Source organism: Phaseolus vulgaris, chromosome 4 (assembly GCF_000499845.2).
Source record: "Phaseolus vulgaris cultivar G19833 chromosome 4, P. vulgaris v2.0, whole genome shotgun sequence".
NCBI lineage: Eukaryota > Viridiplantae > Streptophyta > Magnoliopsida > Fabales > Fabaceae > Phaseolus > Phaseolus vulgaris.
Window position 1 is genome coordinate 44,413,883 of NC_023756.2, and position 21,016 is coordinate 44,434,898.

At 28.5% G+C, this 21,016-nt stretch overlaps 1 protein-coding gene across 2 annotated transcripts; it reads right to left on the reverse strand.

The window, feature by feature from the left end:
• Positions 1–461: 461 nt before the first annotated feature.
• LOC137837873 (homeobox-leucine zipper protein HDG11) lies at positions 462–5,066 on the reverse strand. Of its 2 annotated transcripts, XM_068647031.1 has the most exons (11): positions 4,929–5,066; positions 4,280–4,509; positions 3,963–4,080; positions 3,648–3,836; positions 3,090–3,557; positions 2,889–2,990; positions 2,598–2,807; positions 2,331–2,511; positions 1,972–2,246; positions 1,800–1,889; positions 462–1,458 (listed from the first exon to the last, which is right to left on the reverse strand). In XM_068647031.1, exons 2-11 carry the CDS (start codon positions 4,399–4,401, stop codon positions 1,066–1,068), a joined length of 2,148 nt encoding a protein of 715 aa, XP_068503132.1. In that variant the 5' UTR covers positions 4,402–4,509; positions 4,929–5,066; the 3' UTR covers positions 462–1,065. The 2 variants fall into 2 exon arrangements, with proteins under 2 accessions (XP_068503132.1, XP_068503133.1); XM_068647032.1 differs by lacking the exon at positions 4,929–5,066 and having other exon boundaries at positions 4,280–4,539.
• Between the last annotated feature and the right edge of the window lie 15,950 nt (positions 5,067–21,016).

A 21,016-nucleotide genomic window follows, 5' to 3' on the forward strand; every position in this document is an offset into this window, starting at 1 on the left:
CAGAAAAGAAGAGTAGTGAGAGGAATCTAAAATGAAAAACATGAATTTTGAAGTGAAATATGCAAATACAGCTCGAAAACACAGATAGTTTTGAGAAGAAAACAAGTTGAAAAATGGATGCATTGAATGAAGGTGAATGGCTATGTTGTTTCATTTATCCCAGCTGCACGTCAAGTTGTCAACCCAAATGCAGCAAGATTTCATCTTTTATTCAAAGTCTCATTACTCTCTTCAAAATGCATGGAGCCCATTAATGATGTCAAGCCACAAAAGGTATCCAAACTGTCAATATCTGTCTGCCCCCACATCCCCCCCTTGCATAAATCCCTCACCAACTTCTCAATTCATGTACATTTATCTCTCTCTCTCTCTCTCTCTACAACAATATATTATATGTGTGTGTGAAAAAGTATAAACAAATAGATTTATTACAGCAGAAGGTAAACAAACAAGAACAATGATGAAAATATGAATAATAATAATAATAATATTAAGTCTCTTCACAGGAAGTCAATGCCCGAACCATACACATTTTTATGGAGTGCTGGCTAATCTGGGAATGTAGAGAAGAAAACACCCCTATGTGTATATATAAATATATATATATATGGTGCGTTCTTGACTCCCTGACTGTGAATACTACTACTGTTACTACTACTACTCATAAGGCTATTTCTGCTACTTCTTGTTCAAAACCAAGTATGCAAAATAACAAACCATAATATTTTTTTTTTTCTTTTGAAAAGAAGCAACTTACTTAAGCTTACCCTTGAAAATAAAAGAAAATAAATTGGTAGTTGGTGTGAAAGGTAATGAAAGATGAAGGTTTGAAGCAAAATACAGGTCTCATCAGCTGGAGCAGTAAATAATGAGGCCTTGTGGTCTTGATGAGGGGGCATTGAAGTCCCAACTAACCCAAAACACTTCTCCCACACATTGATTATAGCACCAGCACAACACAGCCTCAGGTCTGAACCATTTCTGATAAGCATATTTAAGGAAGGGGGAGGGTAGAGTGAGTAAAGGAAACTAACTAGCACACAACCATGCAGCAGCAGGTCCTCATCAGGAACTAGGACAATTCAAGGCAGCCTTTATTTGCTGGACAGTGTTGCCGATGAGGCTATTAACAGTGGTCACCGACTCAAAGTTCAGTTTTGCAGATGGTAAACTGCTCACTAGGATTTGGAATGCAACAGTGATGAGTGATCCCCCAGAGCCCCCCATCACCCTGCCTGAACTTGTGCTGGTTGAGGCCCCTCCACCATCTTGCTCACCTTGCCCATCAGGTGAAATGGTGAAGCCTGAGGGAAGGAGGGGAATGTATGAAGGGTCTTCACCACTCATTGCTATGTTGATGGCTGGAAGATCAACTGGACAATACACCACTAGGGAACCTGAAGAGTCCACACAGCTCTCCTGGAGGATCAGCATGTTGTTTTGACTTGTGTTGAAAGCCTGGAATTAAGTGGACATGGTTTCTTACATTAGCATTCAATCACAAAACTTTATGTATTTGTAGGTTCATGAATTCTATAGTCACTATATTAAAGGTCATATTACATCAAAAGTCCTTTAAATTCTACTTGGTCTCTAGATTTTAATGAAAATAATGCATTTTGAGTTGATCATGAAGGACAAAAGCACATGGTTGTTTGCAACATTTTATGACTAAACAAATAGCAGTTTGATAGGGACTAAGTTGAGAAAATAAGATAAAGAAATCATGTTTTTAGGGATTGATTGACAACAATTTAAATGAAAATTCAACTAGATAATGGAGAGAAAGCATGTCTTACCCGAAGCACAGATATGCAGTTACCAGGGTGTGCTCCATTCGCTATGTGAGCAACCTCTTGCACAGCATTGCCATTGGAAAGAACATCCCACTAAGACGACAAAAAAAAAATGTTAAAACATTCCTGAAGAGAAAAACATCGTATAAGATAAATAAGTGAAGCATGTCACAACCTGAGGTCTTTTCTTTTCATCCTTGAAGAAATTGAACACAGTTTGCGGAGGGATTGGGAGCCAAATGGTGGTGGCTGCACTTAGCACCACACCATTAGGTTGGCCAGGGTCTGTGCTCTTATGCACAGTGACTCTGACTCCAATCTCATTCATCCCACTACCAGAGAGAGTGGTCCATCGGTGCCCAGCTGATGCACTAATGCTTGCACAAAAATTGGTAACCATCCTTTGTGCAAGTTTCATCATGCTTCTCTTCCCCTCAGGTGAGGGAATCACTGAAAAACAATTTAAACTATCGAGTTCGAATCATAGCTAGAAAATTAAACACAAGTGAGATTGTAACAGTTCAATTTGTGTACCTCCCCCAAGATCGCGGGTGGAATTGCTGGTCACCATTAGACAAGCAATCCTTTCACACATCCTCTGAAGTGTAGTTACCCATCTTTGTGCTCCAAATGCAATGCCACTATAAATCATGTTTCTATAGAGCCTATGAACTGGAGTTTTATCTTCAACCTCTACATGTTCAATCCAGGTAACCTACGTGATGACAAAAAAGAGTAAACAAAATTGCACGTTCAGGGGTATCAAAGTAGCCAACAGTAGCATGTAGTGTTTAAGGTTACCTTGGAATATCCATTAGGCAAGTCTTGGATGAAGACACCAGAAGGCAGACGATGAGATCGAAATTGAGGAGCAAATTGGTTGTCTTGAGGAAAATCATATGAAACATCTACTATTGCCCACAAGCCTTGTTCAATTTGCTGACAGTAACGCAGGAAGTAGAACTCTCTAGTAGAAACAAGTGGAGAAAGCACTTGCAACTCCTCATACATCTACAACATAGGGAAAAAAAAAGTTGAACAAAACAAGAATGAAAATTGTAAGAAAATAATTTGGAGAAATTTTCAACATACCAATTGCAAACAACCGCTATGACCCCCCATCATTCCAGAAGATATAACCTCAATTGTTCTTGCCGTTGTGACAACGGTGGGAAACAGCTCCATCCACTTGTTCTGCAAAACAAATCATGATATTTGAACAATTTAGAGAACTGAATTGAATTGAATTGAAGGTTTCAAATGCAAAGATAAGATTATCAAAGAACTTCTTACCGGGTCCATGAACATGTCAACCAAAGTTAAGCCATTCATAATTACAACTCCTGAATCTCTTGAAGCCTCAACATGAACATTGGGGTTCTTCATGTGACCATTAGCCTTGGGGAACATTCTCTCATAGGTATCAAGATCAAGGACATCCCTCCCATCAGCACCTTTCATCCACAAGGGCTCATTTGTCTGCAATAGCCTGATCATTTCTTCCATTCCACTTGAGGCAATGTCTGACATGAGGGACTTATCCATGTCCGAAAGACACGCAGGTTGGAAAGAAGGCACATTCGGCATGGACGATGAACTCCCGGGAAGAAGATCAAGATCAAGTGAAGGGCCACCCAACCCTTGGCTTGCAAAACTCCCCATTGACAAGTCCAGAGAAGATATATGAATAGGCTGAACAGGTGGGAGTTGAGAAATTGGCCTTCCGATGTACTTAGCTGCAATGCTAGATACTCTATCAAGCTGCAAATTCAACCAATTTTTCAATGGATATATATTCACATTCATAAATCTAAACAAAGAATTATTGAATTAGAGAGAAAGCCTTTGCACCTCCTCTTTGAGTTGAGCATTCTCCAATCTCAACTTTTGCTCATCAAAATAACAATCGTCATTGATAGGAGGACCACCACAAGAAGGGCAAATAACGTTTTTCAAGGCCTCCCTTATGGCTATGTTCTCGCAACGTATCTTGTCATTCTCTTGCCGCAGTGCAGAATTATCAGCTCTCTCATGCTGAGCCTGAATTGTTCAATTAATCAAAGAACAAAGTCCCATAATCAGGAACGAAACGTACAAAAACATAACCACACAAAAAACTAAACTTTTTTAGAATCCAAAGAAAAAAATGGAAGAACAAAACATTACCTTCATCTGGGTCCTCCTGTTCTGGAACCAAAACTTGATCTGTCTAGGCGCCAAGCCTAACTCCCTACTTAACTGCATCCGTTGCTTCTCATCAGGGTGAGGACACTCCTTGAACATCCTGGAAAAACACCAAACACACACAGAAAGAAAAAGAGAGAGGGACCACAAAATTAGAAGGGTGCATATGAGGTTTTTTTTTAACTGTTCATGAAGAAGCAACATCAAAAAAAAGGAATGCAAAAAGACATCACATAAAACAAGAAAATGAGAACACCAAAAGTTTGAATAGAAATGAATAAAAGAAGAATGGTCCTTACGATTCAAGCCTCTGAATCTGGTTAGCTGTGTGACGGTGGTAACGCTTCTTCCTTCTCTGGGAATCAGAAGAACCATCATGGTGATGATGGAGATCACCAGGAGACCCACTTCCATACTCCATTCTTGTCTTTCTCTCTCTTTCAAATTCTCTCTCTCTTGATCACTCCCACCACCACCACTTTCTCTCCACTGAATCAGCTACTCCCATGACATCGTAACCATTGAGAAACTAAACAGGAACACACAGAAGAAACAAAAAAAAAGCTTAAGAAACAAGAAGAAGGAGAAGAAACAAGGGAATTTGGAAAGTGGGTGTGAAAAAAGAGAGAAAACTTTTTGTGATGTGATTTTGATGGGTAAGGCTACAAGGCTATACGGCTATTATGCTCTGTGTGTTTTGAGAAGCAAAGTGAAATGGCAAACACAATAACATCATAACATCAACAATCAAAACAACACATATAATTTTATTAATTATATATTATTCTGAAACGGCTGTGACCATCAAAGATAGCGGCATGATTTGAGAGAGAGAGAGAGTTATGGCAAATCTCAAGGGATGCTCCATAGAGAAGATGCTGCTGCTTCTGCTGCTGATCTAATAATCAACCAAGAAAAACCAAAAAAAAGAACAAAACATTCACTCACCAACACAACACCACCATACCACACCACCTCTTCTTCTCTTCCTCTCCCTCTCCCTCTCTCTCTCTCTCTCTATATATATATATATAAGAACTCTTGCTGTGTTTGCACCTATGAATGAATGAATGAACACACTCACTTGTACCCTTTTAAAGTATAGTGTAATATATATAATATATTATATTATATGTATGTGTATATTGATTATATGGTGTCACAAAGTGAAAAAAAGAAAGCGTAACTGATGGAGGGGCTTTTAAAGCGTCGTTGGCTTTGTGAGAGAGAACGCGGAGAAAGAAAGGAAGAGACTTAAAGAGGTGCTATCTAATCTCTATCTATCTACACTCACACACTGCACTACACTACCACTTCTACATCATCATCATCGTAATAATAATAATACACACTAACTCCCTTTCTCTCTCCTCATTTCTTTTCTTTCTCTCTCCTAGAGTGGTACAGCCACACCACCAGGGTGTGCCCCAGTTGGGACTTTAATGAGGAACCGGTTTCCGGGTAGCCGGAGCAACGCCGTGACACGGCGGCACGTGGAGGGGGTTTTGTTTCCGCCACCCTCTTTCTCTGTCTTCATTTATGGTTATGCATGCCCTTGAGTTTTCTCTCTCTTGGTTTTCCATTCTGAGGTCACACACATGCTGCGAGGGGTGCCAAAAGTCAAACGTTGGTATCCCATTGGGGGAGTTAAGGATTAGAATCATGCGAGGTTGGCACCTTTCAAATTTACCCACGAATCAAAAACCAACCAATGCATGCTGCTTGCAGTAAAAATCAAAATTCTAGACTTTTCTTTTTTACATAATGACATTAAAATTCGAATTTATGATTTTATGCATCTTAATTAAATTTCTGACTACTAAACGACACTAATACTTATTTTTTTCTATTTTCTGTTGAAGTTATGTTTGGTTCATTAAATATTAAAATTATAGTTCTGAGATAAAAAAAGTTTATGTTTTAATTGTATTAATTGAATTTTTTGAGTATCATAAATATATTATTTCAGGTAGTCTCATTTCTAATGATGTTAATTGGTTCTTTAAATATCATAATTATTCAATTTCACACTCACCTTTGCATTAGAATCACACACTGCTATGGAATTAACTAATTAGGAGACCTAATTAAAACTTAAGGAACTAAAAACTAAATTATAATACTTAAGGATTAACTGGATAATTAATTTTTTTCCCTTTGGAACAAAATAGTTAAAGATTGTTTTTTCTATATGATATGATTTAAGATAATGCCTTTTAAGAAAATCATTGAATATGCTAAATTATAAGAGCAAAGTTATTCTTATTATTTAAACAATTAATTATATGATTTAAGTAATCAATGGTCTATATACTAATAGAGGAAATACTTTAATTCAATTATAAGCTGCTTTATAAATAACGACACTTAAAAATAATGATTTTATACTGATTGATTGTCTAATATTTGTTTTATATTAATAGAACATTAAAATTAAACTTGTTATATAATTATAATTAATTAATATTTTCTTGAAAAAAGTAATTGGAGTGCAAAATTAATTAATATTTTCTTGTAATCCGAGATAGAGATCACAACGTAGTGGGGCAGATGTCACTTTGACTATCTCATCTTTATTCTAAAGTAAAAATTTATTATTATCTTCTCTATCTCAAATGTGCATGAAATTTTTGTCACATCTTTTTTTTCATATCCAAATTTTTGTTCCATCTTCATTTTCATTGACAAATATGTATATTTGTACTTGTGCCCATATTTGTCCTTTTTTAAGTATTAATTAAACACATTTTATATAAAAAATAAAAATCACAAAAAAAATGTTATTATCAAGTATTTAATATTAAAAGTACACATATTCTAAAGATTTATGCAATTGAACACTTTGAAACTTGAAATTGAAAGAATTGGATCCTTTTATATGAAAAAAAAATATATTTAAAAAGGATTATAAATAATCATATTTGTATTCTAAAAACTATTTAATTTAATAAAATTGATATTTGTGTTTCGTGAAATGCAATACATTATTTATTTGAAGGAAATAACAGAAAGAAAAAAATGTGTAATTAAGGTTGTGATAAAAAAAAATACACCTTAAAAAATAAATTTTACAAATATTGAACAAGACGAACAACTAAGAATTATGTGAATAAATAAATAATAATTTTATAAATAAAATAAAACTAAGAATAAAAAAGAATGCTACAAATAAATTATTTAAATAATGTAATAAATTAGGAGTGTTTTAGTAATTTAAAACATAAACAAATAGTATCATAAAGATAAATATGACACCACATATTCAATTTAAAAATTAAATATTACCTATACTCTTTAGGCATCTCTAATGAATGCAAGGGAAATAAAAAAAATCTCAAAAATAGTTTATTTACCCTCTAATCTTAAGGGAAGAACAGTTTCAGTATAAAAAATATGTCAAAATAACAAATTAAATAAAACATATTAAGTATGAGAATATCAACTAACTTTACATGTATAATTTTTTTATCTAATATAATAAGATTACTGGTTCTTTTATAATAATTACTTTTAGAATTTAATTAGCATATTTTTATAATAAAAAAATATTTTTATTCAAAAGCAGATTATTATGTATGTATAAATTATTATTTTTATAATAATTATATATATATATATATATATATACTTTAAAATGTAAGGTGAGAAAAAAACATAATGAATGTACGTTCATCTCCTTCCTACAAATATCCGAAAAATATAGATAAATGTAATAAAGTATAGAAATTAATGTTTATGTTTAAATTTATTGTAAAAATTAGTAACTTTATTGTTTACATGATAATTATATATCAATCCCTTAAGCAATCCTTGTGAGAGAGATAAAACTTACCATTTGTGGAATGAAATGGTTTATAACCTCATCTTGTTAATTCCTTAGTATGAACACAATTATGATTTTGAAATCTTATTGATAGAAATTAAATAGGAAGAAAGTACACATGAATTTTAAGAATGAACTTATGTTATTAAATCCAACCTAACCATTTTTTTTCTTCATTTTGATTGTGAGATTTTTATATGTGTCCATGTGTGTAAATGTGAATAAATTATCATAATTAATTAGGTCATTCAAGAAGAAAAAAAAATAAAAAATAAAAATAAAAAATAATATATATATATATAAAGAACAATATTATATGAAACTATTGTACCAATTAATTTTCAAAATTATTTTAGAATTTAAAACTTAAAAGAAATAACTATTTCATTATTATTTTAGTTTATTTCCCTACTATTTTCATATTCATTAACATATTATTAGCATTTTTAAGTTCATGTAATTATTATCGTCATTATTATTTTATTATTATATATATATTATTTTTTTTTTGTTATTATTGTTAGTGTTACTATCTTATTGTTATTGTCTCCAAGGTTATCTTGGAGGTGACAATAATCATAAAGTGATGATAACAATTAGTAGATCAAGATTATTCAAACAATTTCTTTTGTTAAATTAAATATTCAGTTTTTTTATTGTTGATCATTTCTTTTATTTATTTTTTTTCAATTTTGATTAAAAGGAGGTGTTGTTAAAGCAGGGTTAAAATTTTGAGAGTTTCAATACCATAACTTGGGATTCTAAAGGTGTAGATGTACAATTTTGCTAATTACATACTACTTTTAAGTAGGGGGAATTAATTAAATTCTATCTATTCATTTTTTATTCAATTAAAAATGTGACATGTTTTGTTGGGTTAAATTGAAGTAGAGATATTTGAAGTTAAGATATAATTGCACATAAGTATGTTGTATTATTAAGGGATTAGAGTATTTCAATAAAGTTAATAGTGACTTATGACAATTGTTGAAATGTATAATTGGTGTTGTGGATTATTAAAGCATAATGTTATTGGTAGAGGGGTGATTAAATTCATACTTGAAACATGGAATATTGTGATTTTGGATTGATATTGCTCAAATAATGAATTATTGCTTAATGGTGAGCAACCATATTGTCTCGTATTCAGAAAACCTATGCACCACCACCACATCTTAATTCTTGAGAAACCTCTTATTTCTTGAGCGTCACTTGCTCTAAAAGAGATAAATTTCCCTTCACCTCTTCTTTACTCAGTCCACAAGGGATATCTTGAGTAATATTTTGTGTTTTTTGAGCATCGAGGATAATGCTTGAGCAATATTGAACGATGTATTCAATGGTGACTCACTGCTTGAATGTCGCTTGAGCAGTAGTCTATTGCTTGAATGATATCAACCCATAAACACATATTTTCACCAATGGATAGTTCAAGAAATTTCAATTTTAACACATATGATTAAAATTTACTCCAAACTACCCATTCAAGCACCAATATGTTGTGTCACACTTTTACTTTTAAAATCATATTTGGAACCTCCAACAACTAAATAAATACTTGAGTAATCACACTTTAACTTATATTCCATTTTAATCACCACAATTTCACACATCTAAATAATTTATCATGTATTGGATATAGACCATAACATGTACATGTATTACGAATTTTTGAGACCAAATAATAACATACTTTAAAATTTTCAAAAATTAACTCATTTGTATTTTTAAATTTTAAATGTTAAAAAATTAATATATATTGTATGTAGTGCAACTATTTACAAACAAAGAATTATTAATCATATCAACAATTGAAAAATAAAATAACGAGTGAACAAAGTATTTTTTTCATGTTGGAAATCATTAGTTGTTATGTTTTCATTTTAAGATTTGTGGTTTGTATGTGTTCTTGAACTTTTGTATTTATTACTTTAAGAAAGAAAAAAAAGAATTGATTTAGTTAAGAATAACATAGAGTTGGTATCATCATCTAGGTGTTTATATCTTTTTGCTATTATATGATGACATGTTTAAAAATAAATTAGTTTAAAAAAACAACATATGCAACATTGTTGCTATAATAGATGTATGAGATGTTTTTTATATTGATTTTGCCCATAATGAAGATAGTAAGTGATATTTAACATTTTTTTTTGTCTTATTGATATGAAAGTAATATTTTCTACATTGATTACACACCCCAATTGATGTAAAATCTCACTGAACTCCCTCCACCTTTATATTAGTGATATCTACATCAATTTCTGAATTAATGTAAAATGTTTGAAATAAATGACTTAGAATATCCCTATTATAATAATGAACATTACAATCTTAATTTTTTTTATTTTTTAATTCCTCAATCAAAATTTGACATTTTTAAAACTCTAAAAAGATTTTGTTATTGATAAGTTTATTATTTGTCATCATTCTTTAAATTGTTAGAATATTGAATATTTTTATCCGATTATTTTTAATTTAGATAGGGTAATTGGGTCATGCATGTTAATTATTGTAAAGTCATGATAGGGGAAATTGGTTTGAGTGAGAAACTGTCCTCCTTCAAAACCAAACAATAAATAAGGACAAAATGAATGAAGTTGGAGGGTTGAAGAGAAATAAGCATACATTGTTAAATTTGCTTATAATATAATGAAGTTAGTGGTGAAGAACATAAGTTGTATGACATGTTTTCAAAAATCAAGGTCCTACCCTCTACTCAATTCTTTGCATGTAAAGTGTTATAAAATAGAGTTGTCACGCAAGATAATTTATATAAAAGGACAGTTGTGACAAGAAACGGGAGGTGGAGAAACAAAAGAGTTAGCCAGTCAGTCATCTACTTTTAGTTGTATTGGGTGTGTGTGAGATATGTGTGACAAATGGGTCAGGGTAAGAAGATCACATCATAACTTAACTAAATGTTACCATAATCACTTTATACTCCTAATGTTCAATAAGGAAGAAAACATAATTTGGTGTTGCATGTGGGGGACTATTGTATGGAATGAAATGACAGAGACGCTGAGGGGATATTTTTAAAAGCCCAATTAAAATCATGGGCTTGGATAATATGTAAATTGTAAAAAACAGAGACGTTGAGGGAATATTTTTAAAAGCCCAATTAAAATTATGGGCTTGGATAATATCTAAATTGTCAAAAACAGAGACGCTGAGGGAATATTTTTAAAAGCTCAATTAAAATCATGGGCTTGGATAATATGTAAATTGTCAAAAGCAAGTTTCCCACACTGAGACTGAGACTGATGTCTTGATCCAAGAACTTGATTAAAATATATTAGGTGATAATCCTTGAAAGATGACCAAATGTAAGTATAATGAAAGACATAATATGATTAAGGGATAAATGTATAATCACGGGAGATTTTACAAAACTCTTGAGTTGTGATAAGGATCATTGTTATTGTCTAATAATATTTTAGTTGGACAATTTTTAGTTACACTATTATATAAATATTTTGGCTATGACATAATAGCATGCAAATTTGGTGCATGATAACATGAATCTATTAGGACCAATTGATAGAATAAGTGTTTTATTGTAGGATAAAAAAAGACACAATCATACAAGTCTATGGGTGAAACAATATAATTACCACTCATGCTATGAGAAATATACATATTTTTATATGTAGTGATAGTACGAGGTTTATATGTTCAATCCAATAGTAGATAAGATTTTAAAAGCATATTAAATAATTTTGGAAGAGTTATTCTATCTTTTTGTAAATGTTATCGACGGACTCTTCTATTAATAAACAAGACTAAAGGATATAAAAGAGTGTTAAGAATTATTTGTATATAATGAGAAAGAGTATGTTTCTATATATATATATATATTTTACTTTATTATAATTATTTATTACATAACAAATATAGGAGTTGAAGTAATTTGAGTATTTTATATATAATATATTTTGTATTGATAAAAAATACTTTTAAAATAATTTTTTTATATTGGAACATGTATAACAAATATTTATATATATATGTATATGGGATGACACACTTTTCTATTTTTTTTAATTTATTTATTTTAAATAAAAAAAACAAAATATCTATGAATATTTAAAGGAGTTACTTATTAATACTATGAGCAGATTATCAAACAAATAAATAAATCATTAAATATTTCTATAAGTGTAAAATATAACGACTCGTCATGATTCAAATTTTTAAAAGGATCAGTTTTAGACCTACCTATGCGATTTATATCTTGTTATAAAATAAATAAATGATAAAATTATCTTTTATAATATTTGAAAATATCCTATCATAGAAATATAACACAGAAATAATTCAGAAAAATTTTTTTTGTCTGGACAAGTTTTTTTATTCATTTTTGTTGATAATTGAGTAATAATATGAATGGACATTTAAGAAAAACTAATATTAATTACTCTAACCGTTAAAGGTACATGTTTTAATTCCATTACACTCGTACATTATTATCAAATTAGTGAAATAACTCTGCATTTCAACCTATTAATTAATTAATTAAGCAATGAAAAGTTAATCTTTTCAACACACAAGTTATCATTTGTGAGCAAAGTTATTGGTTTTGATAATAAAGTTAAATATAGACATGTTATAGATATTTAAGTTAAAAACTACTTTTGTTAATTTCTATTGTAAGATTAGTCTTTGGTTCAGTGTAAGGAAATAAATCCGTGATTAATATTTTTGAAAAAAGAAAATTAATTAACATTTTTATTAAGTAAGAAAACTTCTAACTATTTTCCTTTGGCAAAGTAACCATAAAGTTTGGTGAGTAAAATCAAGTAACTATTTCGGTAGCTTAGTATGCAATTTTACAAAAATTGATATCTGATCTTATTTAAAAAAATCGAATTAATTAGTATTTCAGTGAGTAACTTAATGATTTTAAATTACATAGAAGAAATAGTGATCAATAAAATAAAATAAAACATAATAACAGTGTCATTAATATTATTAAACAATCATGACTAGAATCCAAAATTATAATTAATAAAAAATACAACCCAATCTTTAATTTTTGGCCAATGAAAGTTCTGCAAATACAACTTAATATTTAGTTATCAATTTTAGTTTATACAAAAATAATAATAGAAATGACTAAAACTACATAATTTATTAATTATTAATGTATGAATTATTATAAAATGAGAATAATTTGAAGTCAAGAAATGTATTAAAAGTCCATTGCCGCCAAACCTATTAGAGGGAAGGGCACACCTCCCCACGTGTCTCGGGCTGCCCGACTAAACAAGTACTTAAACCCATTGACTATAATCACCTTTTTCCTCACTCATCAATTCCTCTAAACACTTTCACCATCACAAAAATCACACAAAATTCATTTCTCCATTTTACTATGTCAACATCATTCACTATTCTTCATAAAAAAATTGCTTGCATTAATGGATATTAGGCATATCAAACATTCAAGTAAAACTACCTTCCTCATATTCAAAAACTTACCTTCATTTCATGATTAAGAAAATAATTTGTTTCTTAAAAAAATCACTCGTGCATTTCATTCCCAACTAGCATTAGCTTACAATATATGAGTTTTAAAACAAAGTTATGATATTTTTTTATCAATAAAAAATAATAAATAAATACTATATATTTTAGGAATATTTCAATTATATTACATAACAGAGGTTATGCATGTACATATATAACTCCAAAACGCAATAAGGTAATCATCACCTATATTAACATTCATCCAAAAAAATCAACATTATCTGTTTTATTTTTATCAACAAAGAGAAAAAAAAGAAATAAAATTGAGTATTTTAATGATGTTTCAATCTTTCACTACAAGAAAATCATGAAATAGAAACCAATTTCTAGAAACCAAAATAATTAGTTGCAATAGTAACTAAATTAGAGACCATTTTAGAAACTAAAAAGAAATTTGGTTTCTAAATTAGTTTCTATTATTGTTAAATAGTTTCTAAATTGGTATCTAATTAGCAACCAAGGTTTTAGAGACCAAATTTAGAAACTAAATAATTGGTATCTAAAACCTTAGTTGCTAATTAGATACTAATTTAGAAACTATTTAACAATAATAGAAAATAATATAAACTAATTTAGAAATCAATTTTTTTTTTAGTTTCTAAAATGGTCTCTATTTTAGTTTCTATTGTAACTAATTATTTTGGTATCTAAAAATTGGTTTCTATTTCATGATTTTCTTGTAGTGCTTATAAAAAATTCAAGATATAATTACCTCAATGAGAATTAGAATAAGATTCATATACCACTAGACATGAACAAAAACCTTAGAATCAGGACCTAAGACACGTGTTAACAATCCTAAATCACTTATATAACAAATAAAGTCTTATGTTTACGTGAATTAAAATAAAATTGAACTAAACAATCTTACAAAAGCACCCAAAAGAGGTTTGCACTATTATATTATGATTTTCTTTTATAAAAGCACTCGATAAAGTTGTGATAGGTGTAATTTGACTTTTGATTTATGTTTTAATCTAATTTTTTAAACTTGTGTATTCAATTTTTTCTTTCATGTTGCATTTTTTATTCTTCTAGGTTTTAATCAATTTAAACATTTGAGTTATCATTTAAAATGGTTATATAAAAATTGTAAATTGTTTTTGCAATATGATAGCTAATAAAGTAGAGTTCTCAAACCCAATCCATGGTTACCAAGCAAAAGTTAAGTTAATTTACCTTTTGGTGAAGCAAAAAGAAAACAAAATCTAGCCCTACCTATCCTAAAGTTTTTGTAGGTTCGAAAGTTTGACTTATTTGATAAAAGGAAATCAAAGATGCAAAAAAAATGATAAAAGGATGAAAATAAAACTGGCTTTTATTTGTTAAAAAAAATTATCAAACAAATTTTGATGTCACTAAAACCAAAATAACTCAATTATTTTATAACATGTTTGGCAATATATTTTGTGTCTTACAAAAACATCTATGTTAATGCAAATTATTGTTTTTGCAACAATAATCACAAATGACATAGCTTTAATTATAAGCTTTCAATGAGTTTTTTTAATACACATTTGGATTATAAAAACAAACTATATTTAAAAAATTGTGTAACCAAAGGATATATAATTTATTTTTAAATCGACATTAAATATATAATATAGTAGTATTACTTAAATTATGAAATAATATGTAATTTAAAAATATTTTAAATAAATTAGTTAATCACTAACTCATCTTAAACTTTAACTAAGTTAAATAAGTTGAAAATAAAAAGTAAAAAAAGTACATTATTTCATCCCAAGTAATTTTATCTAACTTAACTCAAATACGGTTATTTTACACTAAAATACCCTTGCTTATTTTAGCTCAAATTTGTCCATTTTTCTAGAAATTAAAACTCTGTTATTATCATTCTGTCTGTACGTTAATTATTTATAAATAATTTTGAGAAAAAATTCATAATTATAGATCATTTTAATATTATTAATGAAACTATATCATTTTAATTAATGCGAATCAATTGTAAGTGTTTTCTATTTTTCTGCAGAGAGAGCATGTTTTTATTTATCTCTCTTTTTTACCGTGAGCCTAATTATGCCTCTCAATTAAAGTTGCTAAAAAATCTTTGAACTAAACTAAATTGGTATTGAACTAAATTTAATTATATAAAAACTAAATATTTTAAAAAATATTAATTGAATAATTTTTTTTTTCACAAATAAAACTATTTAAACTAAATTAAGCTATACCTTACGAGTTTAGAAATATACTCTAAAATAATATGTTCCTTGATAATAATTCAAATAGTTTAAGAAATTCTAAAATAATTTAAAATAATTTAATTAATTTTGTACAGTTAAACTTAGTTGTACAGTTAAACTTAGTTGCAGTACATTTAAACTATTATATAATTTATTTCAGTCTGCTGAATCATTTTTAAAGTTTAATTCAGTTTTAGAATAGTTCAGTTCCATTCAATTCAATCCATGCATTTCTCCAACCCACTCACAATATCAAGGTCATGATATCTATATCTTTTGTTGTTTGTGATAAAAAATTAACCATTATTTTTTTTATCAACAATAAAAATTAACAAATAATTTTTTTATTGATAAAGAATAAATAAATTAAATGAAACATTTATGAGATGCTCCAACCCATATAAAAAAAATACTAGAGATACGTGTCTCTCTTAAATAACAAAAAAACATCTCCAACTAAGAGATGTTATTATAATATATCAAACAAAAAACATATAACAATTATATATATATGATGAGAACAAAAAACTGTTGCAACTTTTACAAAGCATAGGTCCTTTATAGAAAAATATCCTACACTATTAATACGTCTCTAATATATAACCCAACCTTCGAAACATTCACACCACTGTTTCCTTTGTTCCACATAGAAAAACCCAACAAACGCCACACATACTCATTGTGATATAGCATATTTATTGTAACTACTATTTGTGGTCCTGCTAAGATCTTTCAATTCTTCTGATAAATACAATCTCTTAGAGCGATTAAAAAGCCCCTTCTCTAAAGCTATATATGTCTTCCAACTTGTGTTCTTCTTGTTCTTGATAGGTTAAATTTCATCCAAGGTATATAGTTTTTCTCTTACTTTAAATCTATGTATTCTTACTCATTTGACTCTACTTATGAGTGTTTTTAGCAGTTTTTTAAGTTGAGATCTTAACTAGTTCATCTTTTAATAAGTGCATTGTTTGATTTGGTTATATATCCTTATGGCAATAAAAATTTCATTGTGTTTCTAGTTTCTTGATTTATATTGCTTGGAAATCAAACAATTATTAGGTAAAAGAAACTATTTTAGTTAAAGAGGAATTTGATTAATTGTATTGGAAGGTTGATGATTTTGTTTGCATTGAAATTGTTAAGATTATAATTTCAGATGTTTGGATTGATTTAGTTACTAATGCATTTTCGTATGTCTTTTAATATAAAGTTTGGTTTGAATGGTCAAATTGAATTACATTAGTTCTAATAGGCATTGTGTAATAAATGAGTGTAAAAATGAATTCCAAACCTCTTTTGTAGATAAATTGGTTAGTTTTGCGTTGGAAATAAGTTTTGTAAAAACTTGCAGGTTTGTTAACTTTGAATATCTCACTTGAGTATTGTGTTGTCACTCAAGTGATAACCATAATCTTAGGTGTAGAGCAGTACCGCTCAAGAGTTCCCTTGGCCGATCAAGTGATAATGCTCCTCATTCAAGCATTAGTTTGAGGTTTGACAAGGGAGATCTTACATTAATTTTCTCTTATCTAGAACTTATATCACTCAACTGATGCTAGGTCGATCAAGCGTTGGTTTGGAAAGTTTTTCTATATGAATAAAGAGTTTCATCAATCAAGAGTTTTCTTTATTGCTTAATTGATATAAGTTCTTTCTCAAGTGATGTAGTTGTAGTTTAAGCAAGGATAAGGTTAAAAAAGTTCTCTCTCATCTAAAAGAATATCACTCAAACGTTAGTATAACACTCAAGCGATATGGCATATCAGCCATGTGATTGAGTTAAGGTGGTGAGAAATTTAGAGAGAGTTCTTCCATCACTTTTGTAATTATTTGTGTAATGAACTTATCCTAACTTGTGTAATTAAAGCTTATCAACAAAAAATGATTAGAATAAGTCATGTGTTGATCTTTGGTGAGACATCTTTAATATAACGAGAATGTATTCATTAAAATTGTTTTTTTTATATCAATGGTGCTTTTAAATAGATCAAATAGATCTTGTTTAAATAGTTTGTTTCAGATCATGACTTGCTATGCATGTTATATATAACTTTTTAATAATTTATAAATAAATAAATAACTAAAAATACAACCAAGTGGGAGAATCAAAAGGGATAGTGAATTGGTTTAAAAAATGACCTCTGAAAATTTTAAAAATTTATTCTTAAAATTGTTGTCAATGAGGGTAATTAAATGCAACAATCAACGTTTAACAAGAATAAAAATAATTCAAGATAATATGAGTAAGATGAAAAAGAAAGATAAACTAAATTTACACTAATTTGATTATATCTAAATCTACATCTAGTTAATCCATGCAACTTTAGGTGAATTTTCTACTAAAATATTAAATTATCCAATTACAAGCACTCCTTTGTAACTATAACAAGAAATGTAAATCACTCCTTAAAATATTTTTCAAGAATATTTACAAAGGTAATGAAAACACTCAATTACATACAACACAACCAAACAATGGTGGAAAATTATCAATACATATTACAAAAGAAAAAAAAAATCATCCAAAATGCTACAAATTTACAATGAAAAATCTATAATATAATCATCTTTTTGATGAATCTTAAGCATTTCTTTTGCCAACAAGATATAATGTATAATACTAAAAAGAACTCTTCTTTAGAAAAACACTAAGTACTTTTCGAAATTATTGAAATGTGTTTTTCTATGAAAACTTTTAAAGTAGTGCTTAAATGAGATGTTATGTACTTAAAAAAAATACTTCTCCAAAAATCTATATTTGAAACTATTTCAAGAAAATATTTCTCCTTTAATTTCCATCATTTATATTATAACTTATTAATTAATTTTCCATGGCTGGTTGATAGATTTGTGACATTTTTATTTTTATTTTATTTGATGAACAAGTTGTATTACTCGTTCCAAATTAAAAATATTGAGAACACCTTTTAACTTGTATTAGAGATTTTTTTTTTCATTATCAATAATGACTAATTTTGAGGGAATAGAAATTAAAATATTAGTTATATAATAATTACATTAGTTAGAAATTTAGTTGATCAGGCGAATATATAAACCCATTACAGTTATAAAATTACCTTTTTCTCATTTTCAATTAATTTCTATATTCAATTCAATATATTTTCTCTTATTCTATTTTGAGTTCAAATTAATCATATATCTTAATATAACTAATCAATTGACATATCAGTCCAAATAACCAATATTTATCCATCACATGTCCATTTTTTTTTTCATTCGATAAACTTAACATCATTATTACTAAGATTAACTATATTTTTCGTCTATATACTATAACACACATTTTTTTTTTATCTTTGTTTTAAATTTTAGACCATTCTGGTTTTTTTAATATGAAAATGATTAGAATAAATCATTCTATATGTAGAATTGGTTCAATTTGAAGTTTCACTTCATCAATCAATTGAAAATAATTCACTACAAGAAAATCATGAAATATAAACCACTTTTAGAAACAAAAAATAATTAGTTGCTATAGTGACTAAATTAGAGACCATTTTAGAGACTAAATAAATTTTTAGTTTCTAAATTAGTTTCTATTATTGTTAAATGGTTTCTAAATTGGTATCTAATTAGCAATCAAGGTTTTTGCTACCAAATTTAGAATCTAAATAATTGGTAGTTAAAACTTTGGTTGCTAATTAGATATCAATTTAGAAACTATTTAACCATAATAAAAACTAATTTAGAAACCATTTTTTTTAGTTTCTAAAATTGTCTCTAATTTAGTTACTACTGCAACTAATTATTTTGGTTTCTAAAAATTGGTTTCTATTTGATGATTTTCTTGTAGTGATTACACATCAGTCTAAAATAAAAATAACAACGAATCTTGAAAAAAAACTAACAATCTTTGAATAAAACTAGCAATCATTTCACATTTCAATAATTTCCTACAAGAATCTAGATGGTCTAAAGTTTGAATCAGAGACAAAAATCAATTTCATGTTATAGTATAGAGAAAAAAAATATATTTAATCCTTATTATCAATAATTAGAGAATGGTCATCTATATATGAAAAAATGAAAGAAAAAAAAGTCATTTTTTTGGAAGAAACTTAAAAATACACATATAGTTGAAAATGGAAGAGAGATATAGATGGAGAAAATAAATATTACCTTTTGTAATTCTAAAGTTGTATAGTAAAAATAATGATTTTTTAACACAAATGGGGTTGTTAGGGGTATCCTGGTTTAGCTACTTTTGGATGTATTTTTCGTGGGAGTATGAGAGAGTTTATTGGTGTTTTCTCTTTGTTTCTTGAAGTTATGACAATTAAGGTTACTGAGTTTTATGGAGTTATACATGCTATGGAGGAAGTTCAAAAGATGGGACTTACTAATGTCTGGCTTGAATGTGATTCTACCTTTGTTTGTGTTGCATTTACTACTAGGACTAATGTTCCGTGGATGCTTCGTAATCGATGAAATACTTGTTTTAATTACTACGAGAAAATCAGGTTTATAAGGGTTACTCATATTTTGTGTGAAGGGAATGTGTGTGCTGATAGTTGGCTAATTTATGATATATTCATATAGAATCATTTTATTGGTATAATAGACTTCCATCTAGTCTGTTATTAGAATTCTTTATGAATAGGTATAGTTTACCTATGTATCGTTTTTGTTAACATATGAGTTTTGGTCTAGTCTCCCCATATTGTTGTATTTTTTCAATAATAATAATAATTTTTTCATGTGATGACAAATGATTGTTGTTATTTGAGATATCAACCTAATTAAGATGTCAAATTACATAATAATGTCTATTGACTTATGAAAAAGCCAAGAAGAATATAAATGACAACAAATAACTAGAATATTTACTTAATTAGTGTTTTTCCTTCAACCAACTTTTAGTCTCCTTTTCATTTTTCAGTAAGGATTTGTCTATAAGAAAACAAAAGCTACTCCAACTACATGCGTATCTAGGTAAATTTATTTAATTATATAGGACCATATAATTAATTATATTAATTAAGGTATTTTAAAAAAATATTAAATTTTCAAATATGCTAACACATTAAAGTATTAATTAGGGGCGTTTTACACTTTGTTTTATATCTTTGATGAGGGTATACGTTGGTTATCAGGTATTTGTCATTACTTCGAATTTTTTATTTTAAGTTATAGAGTGAATTATTAATTTATGTGTTTGGATATTAATTAGCTAGCAGTTCTTAATGATGTTATAGAAAGAAAGTAGGAACCTAGGATTTGCTTTCACCAAATTCAAAGCCTAAATATTAAAGAATTTCAGTGAATAAAAAAATCAAGCATATATATATATACACACACTATAATCTTATCTTCAATGAGCATTTTCTCATCTTTAATTAACAACATGCACTTGAAAAAGAAGCATTCAAGACATTGCAGATAAAATATAGTTCATTGTGTTAATTGCACTCACATTTGGAGAGTTATTCATAAGTCATAAGTGGTTAAAT

Excerpts from the sequence above, each read along its gene's own strand:
- LOC137837873 (XM_068647031.1), bottom strand. The coding sequence starts at position 4,401 with ATGGAGTATGGAAGTGGGTCTCCTGGTGATCTCCATCATCACCATGAT. Across the intron at positions 2,991-3,089 it reads TTGACATGTTCATGGACCCG|AACAAGTGGATGGAGCTGTT; the intron begins GTAAGAAGTTCT and ends TTTGTTTTGCAG. Across the intron at positions 2,247-2,330 it reads CACCCGCGATCTTGGGGGAG|TGATTCCCTCACCTGAGGGG; the intron begins GTACACAAATTG and ends ATTGTTTTTCAG.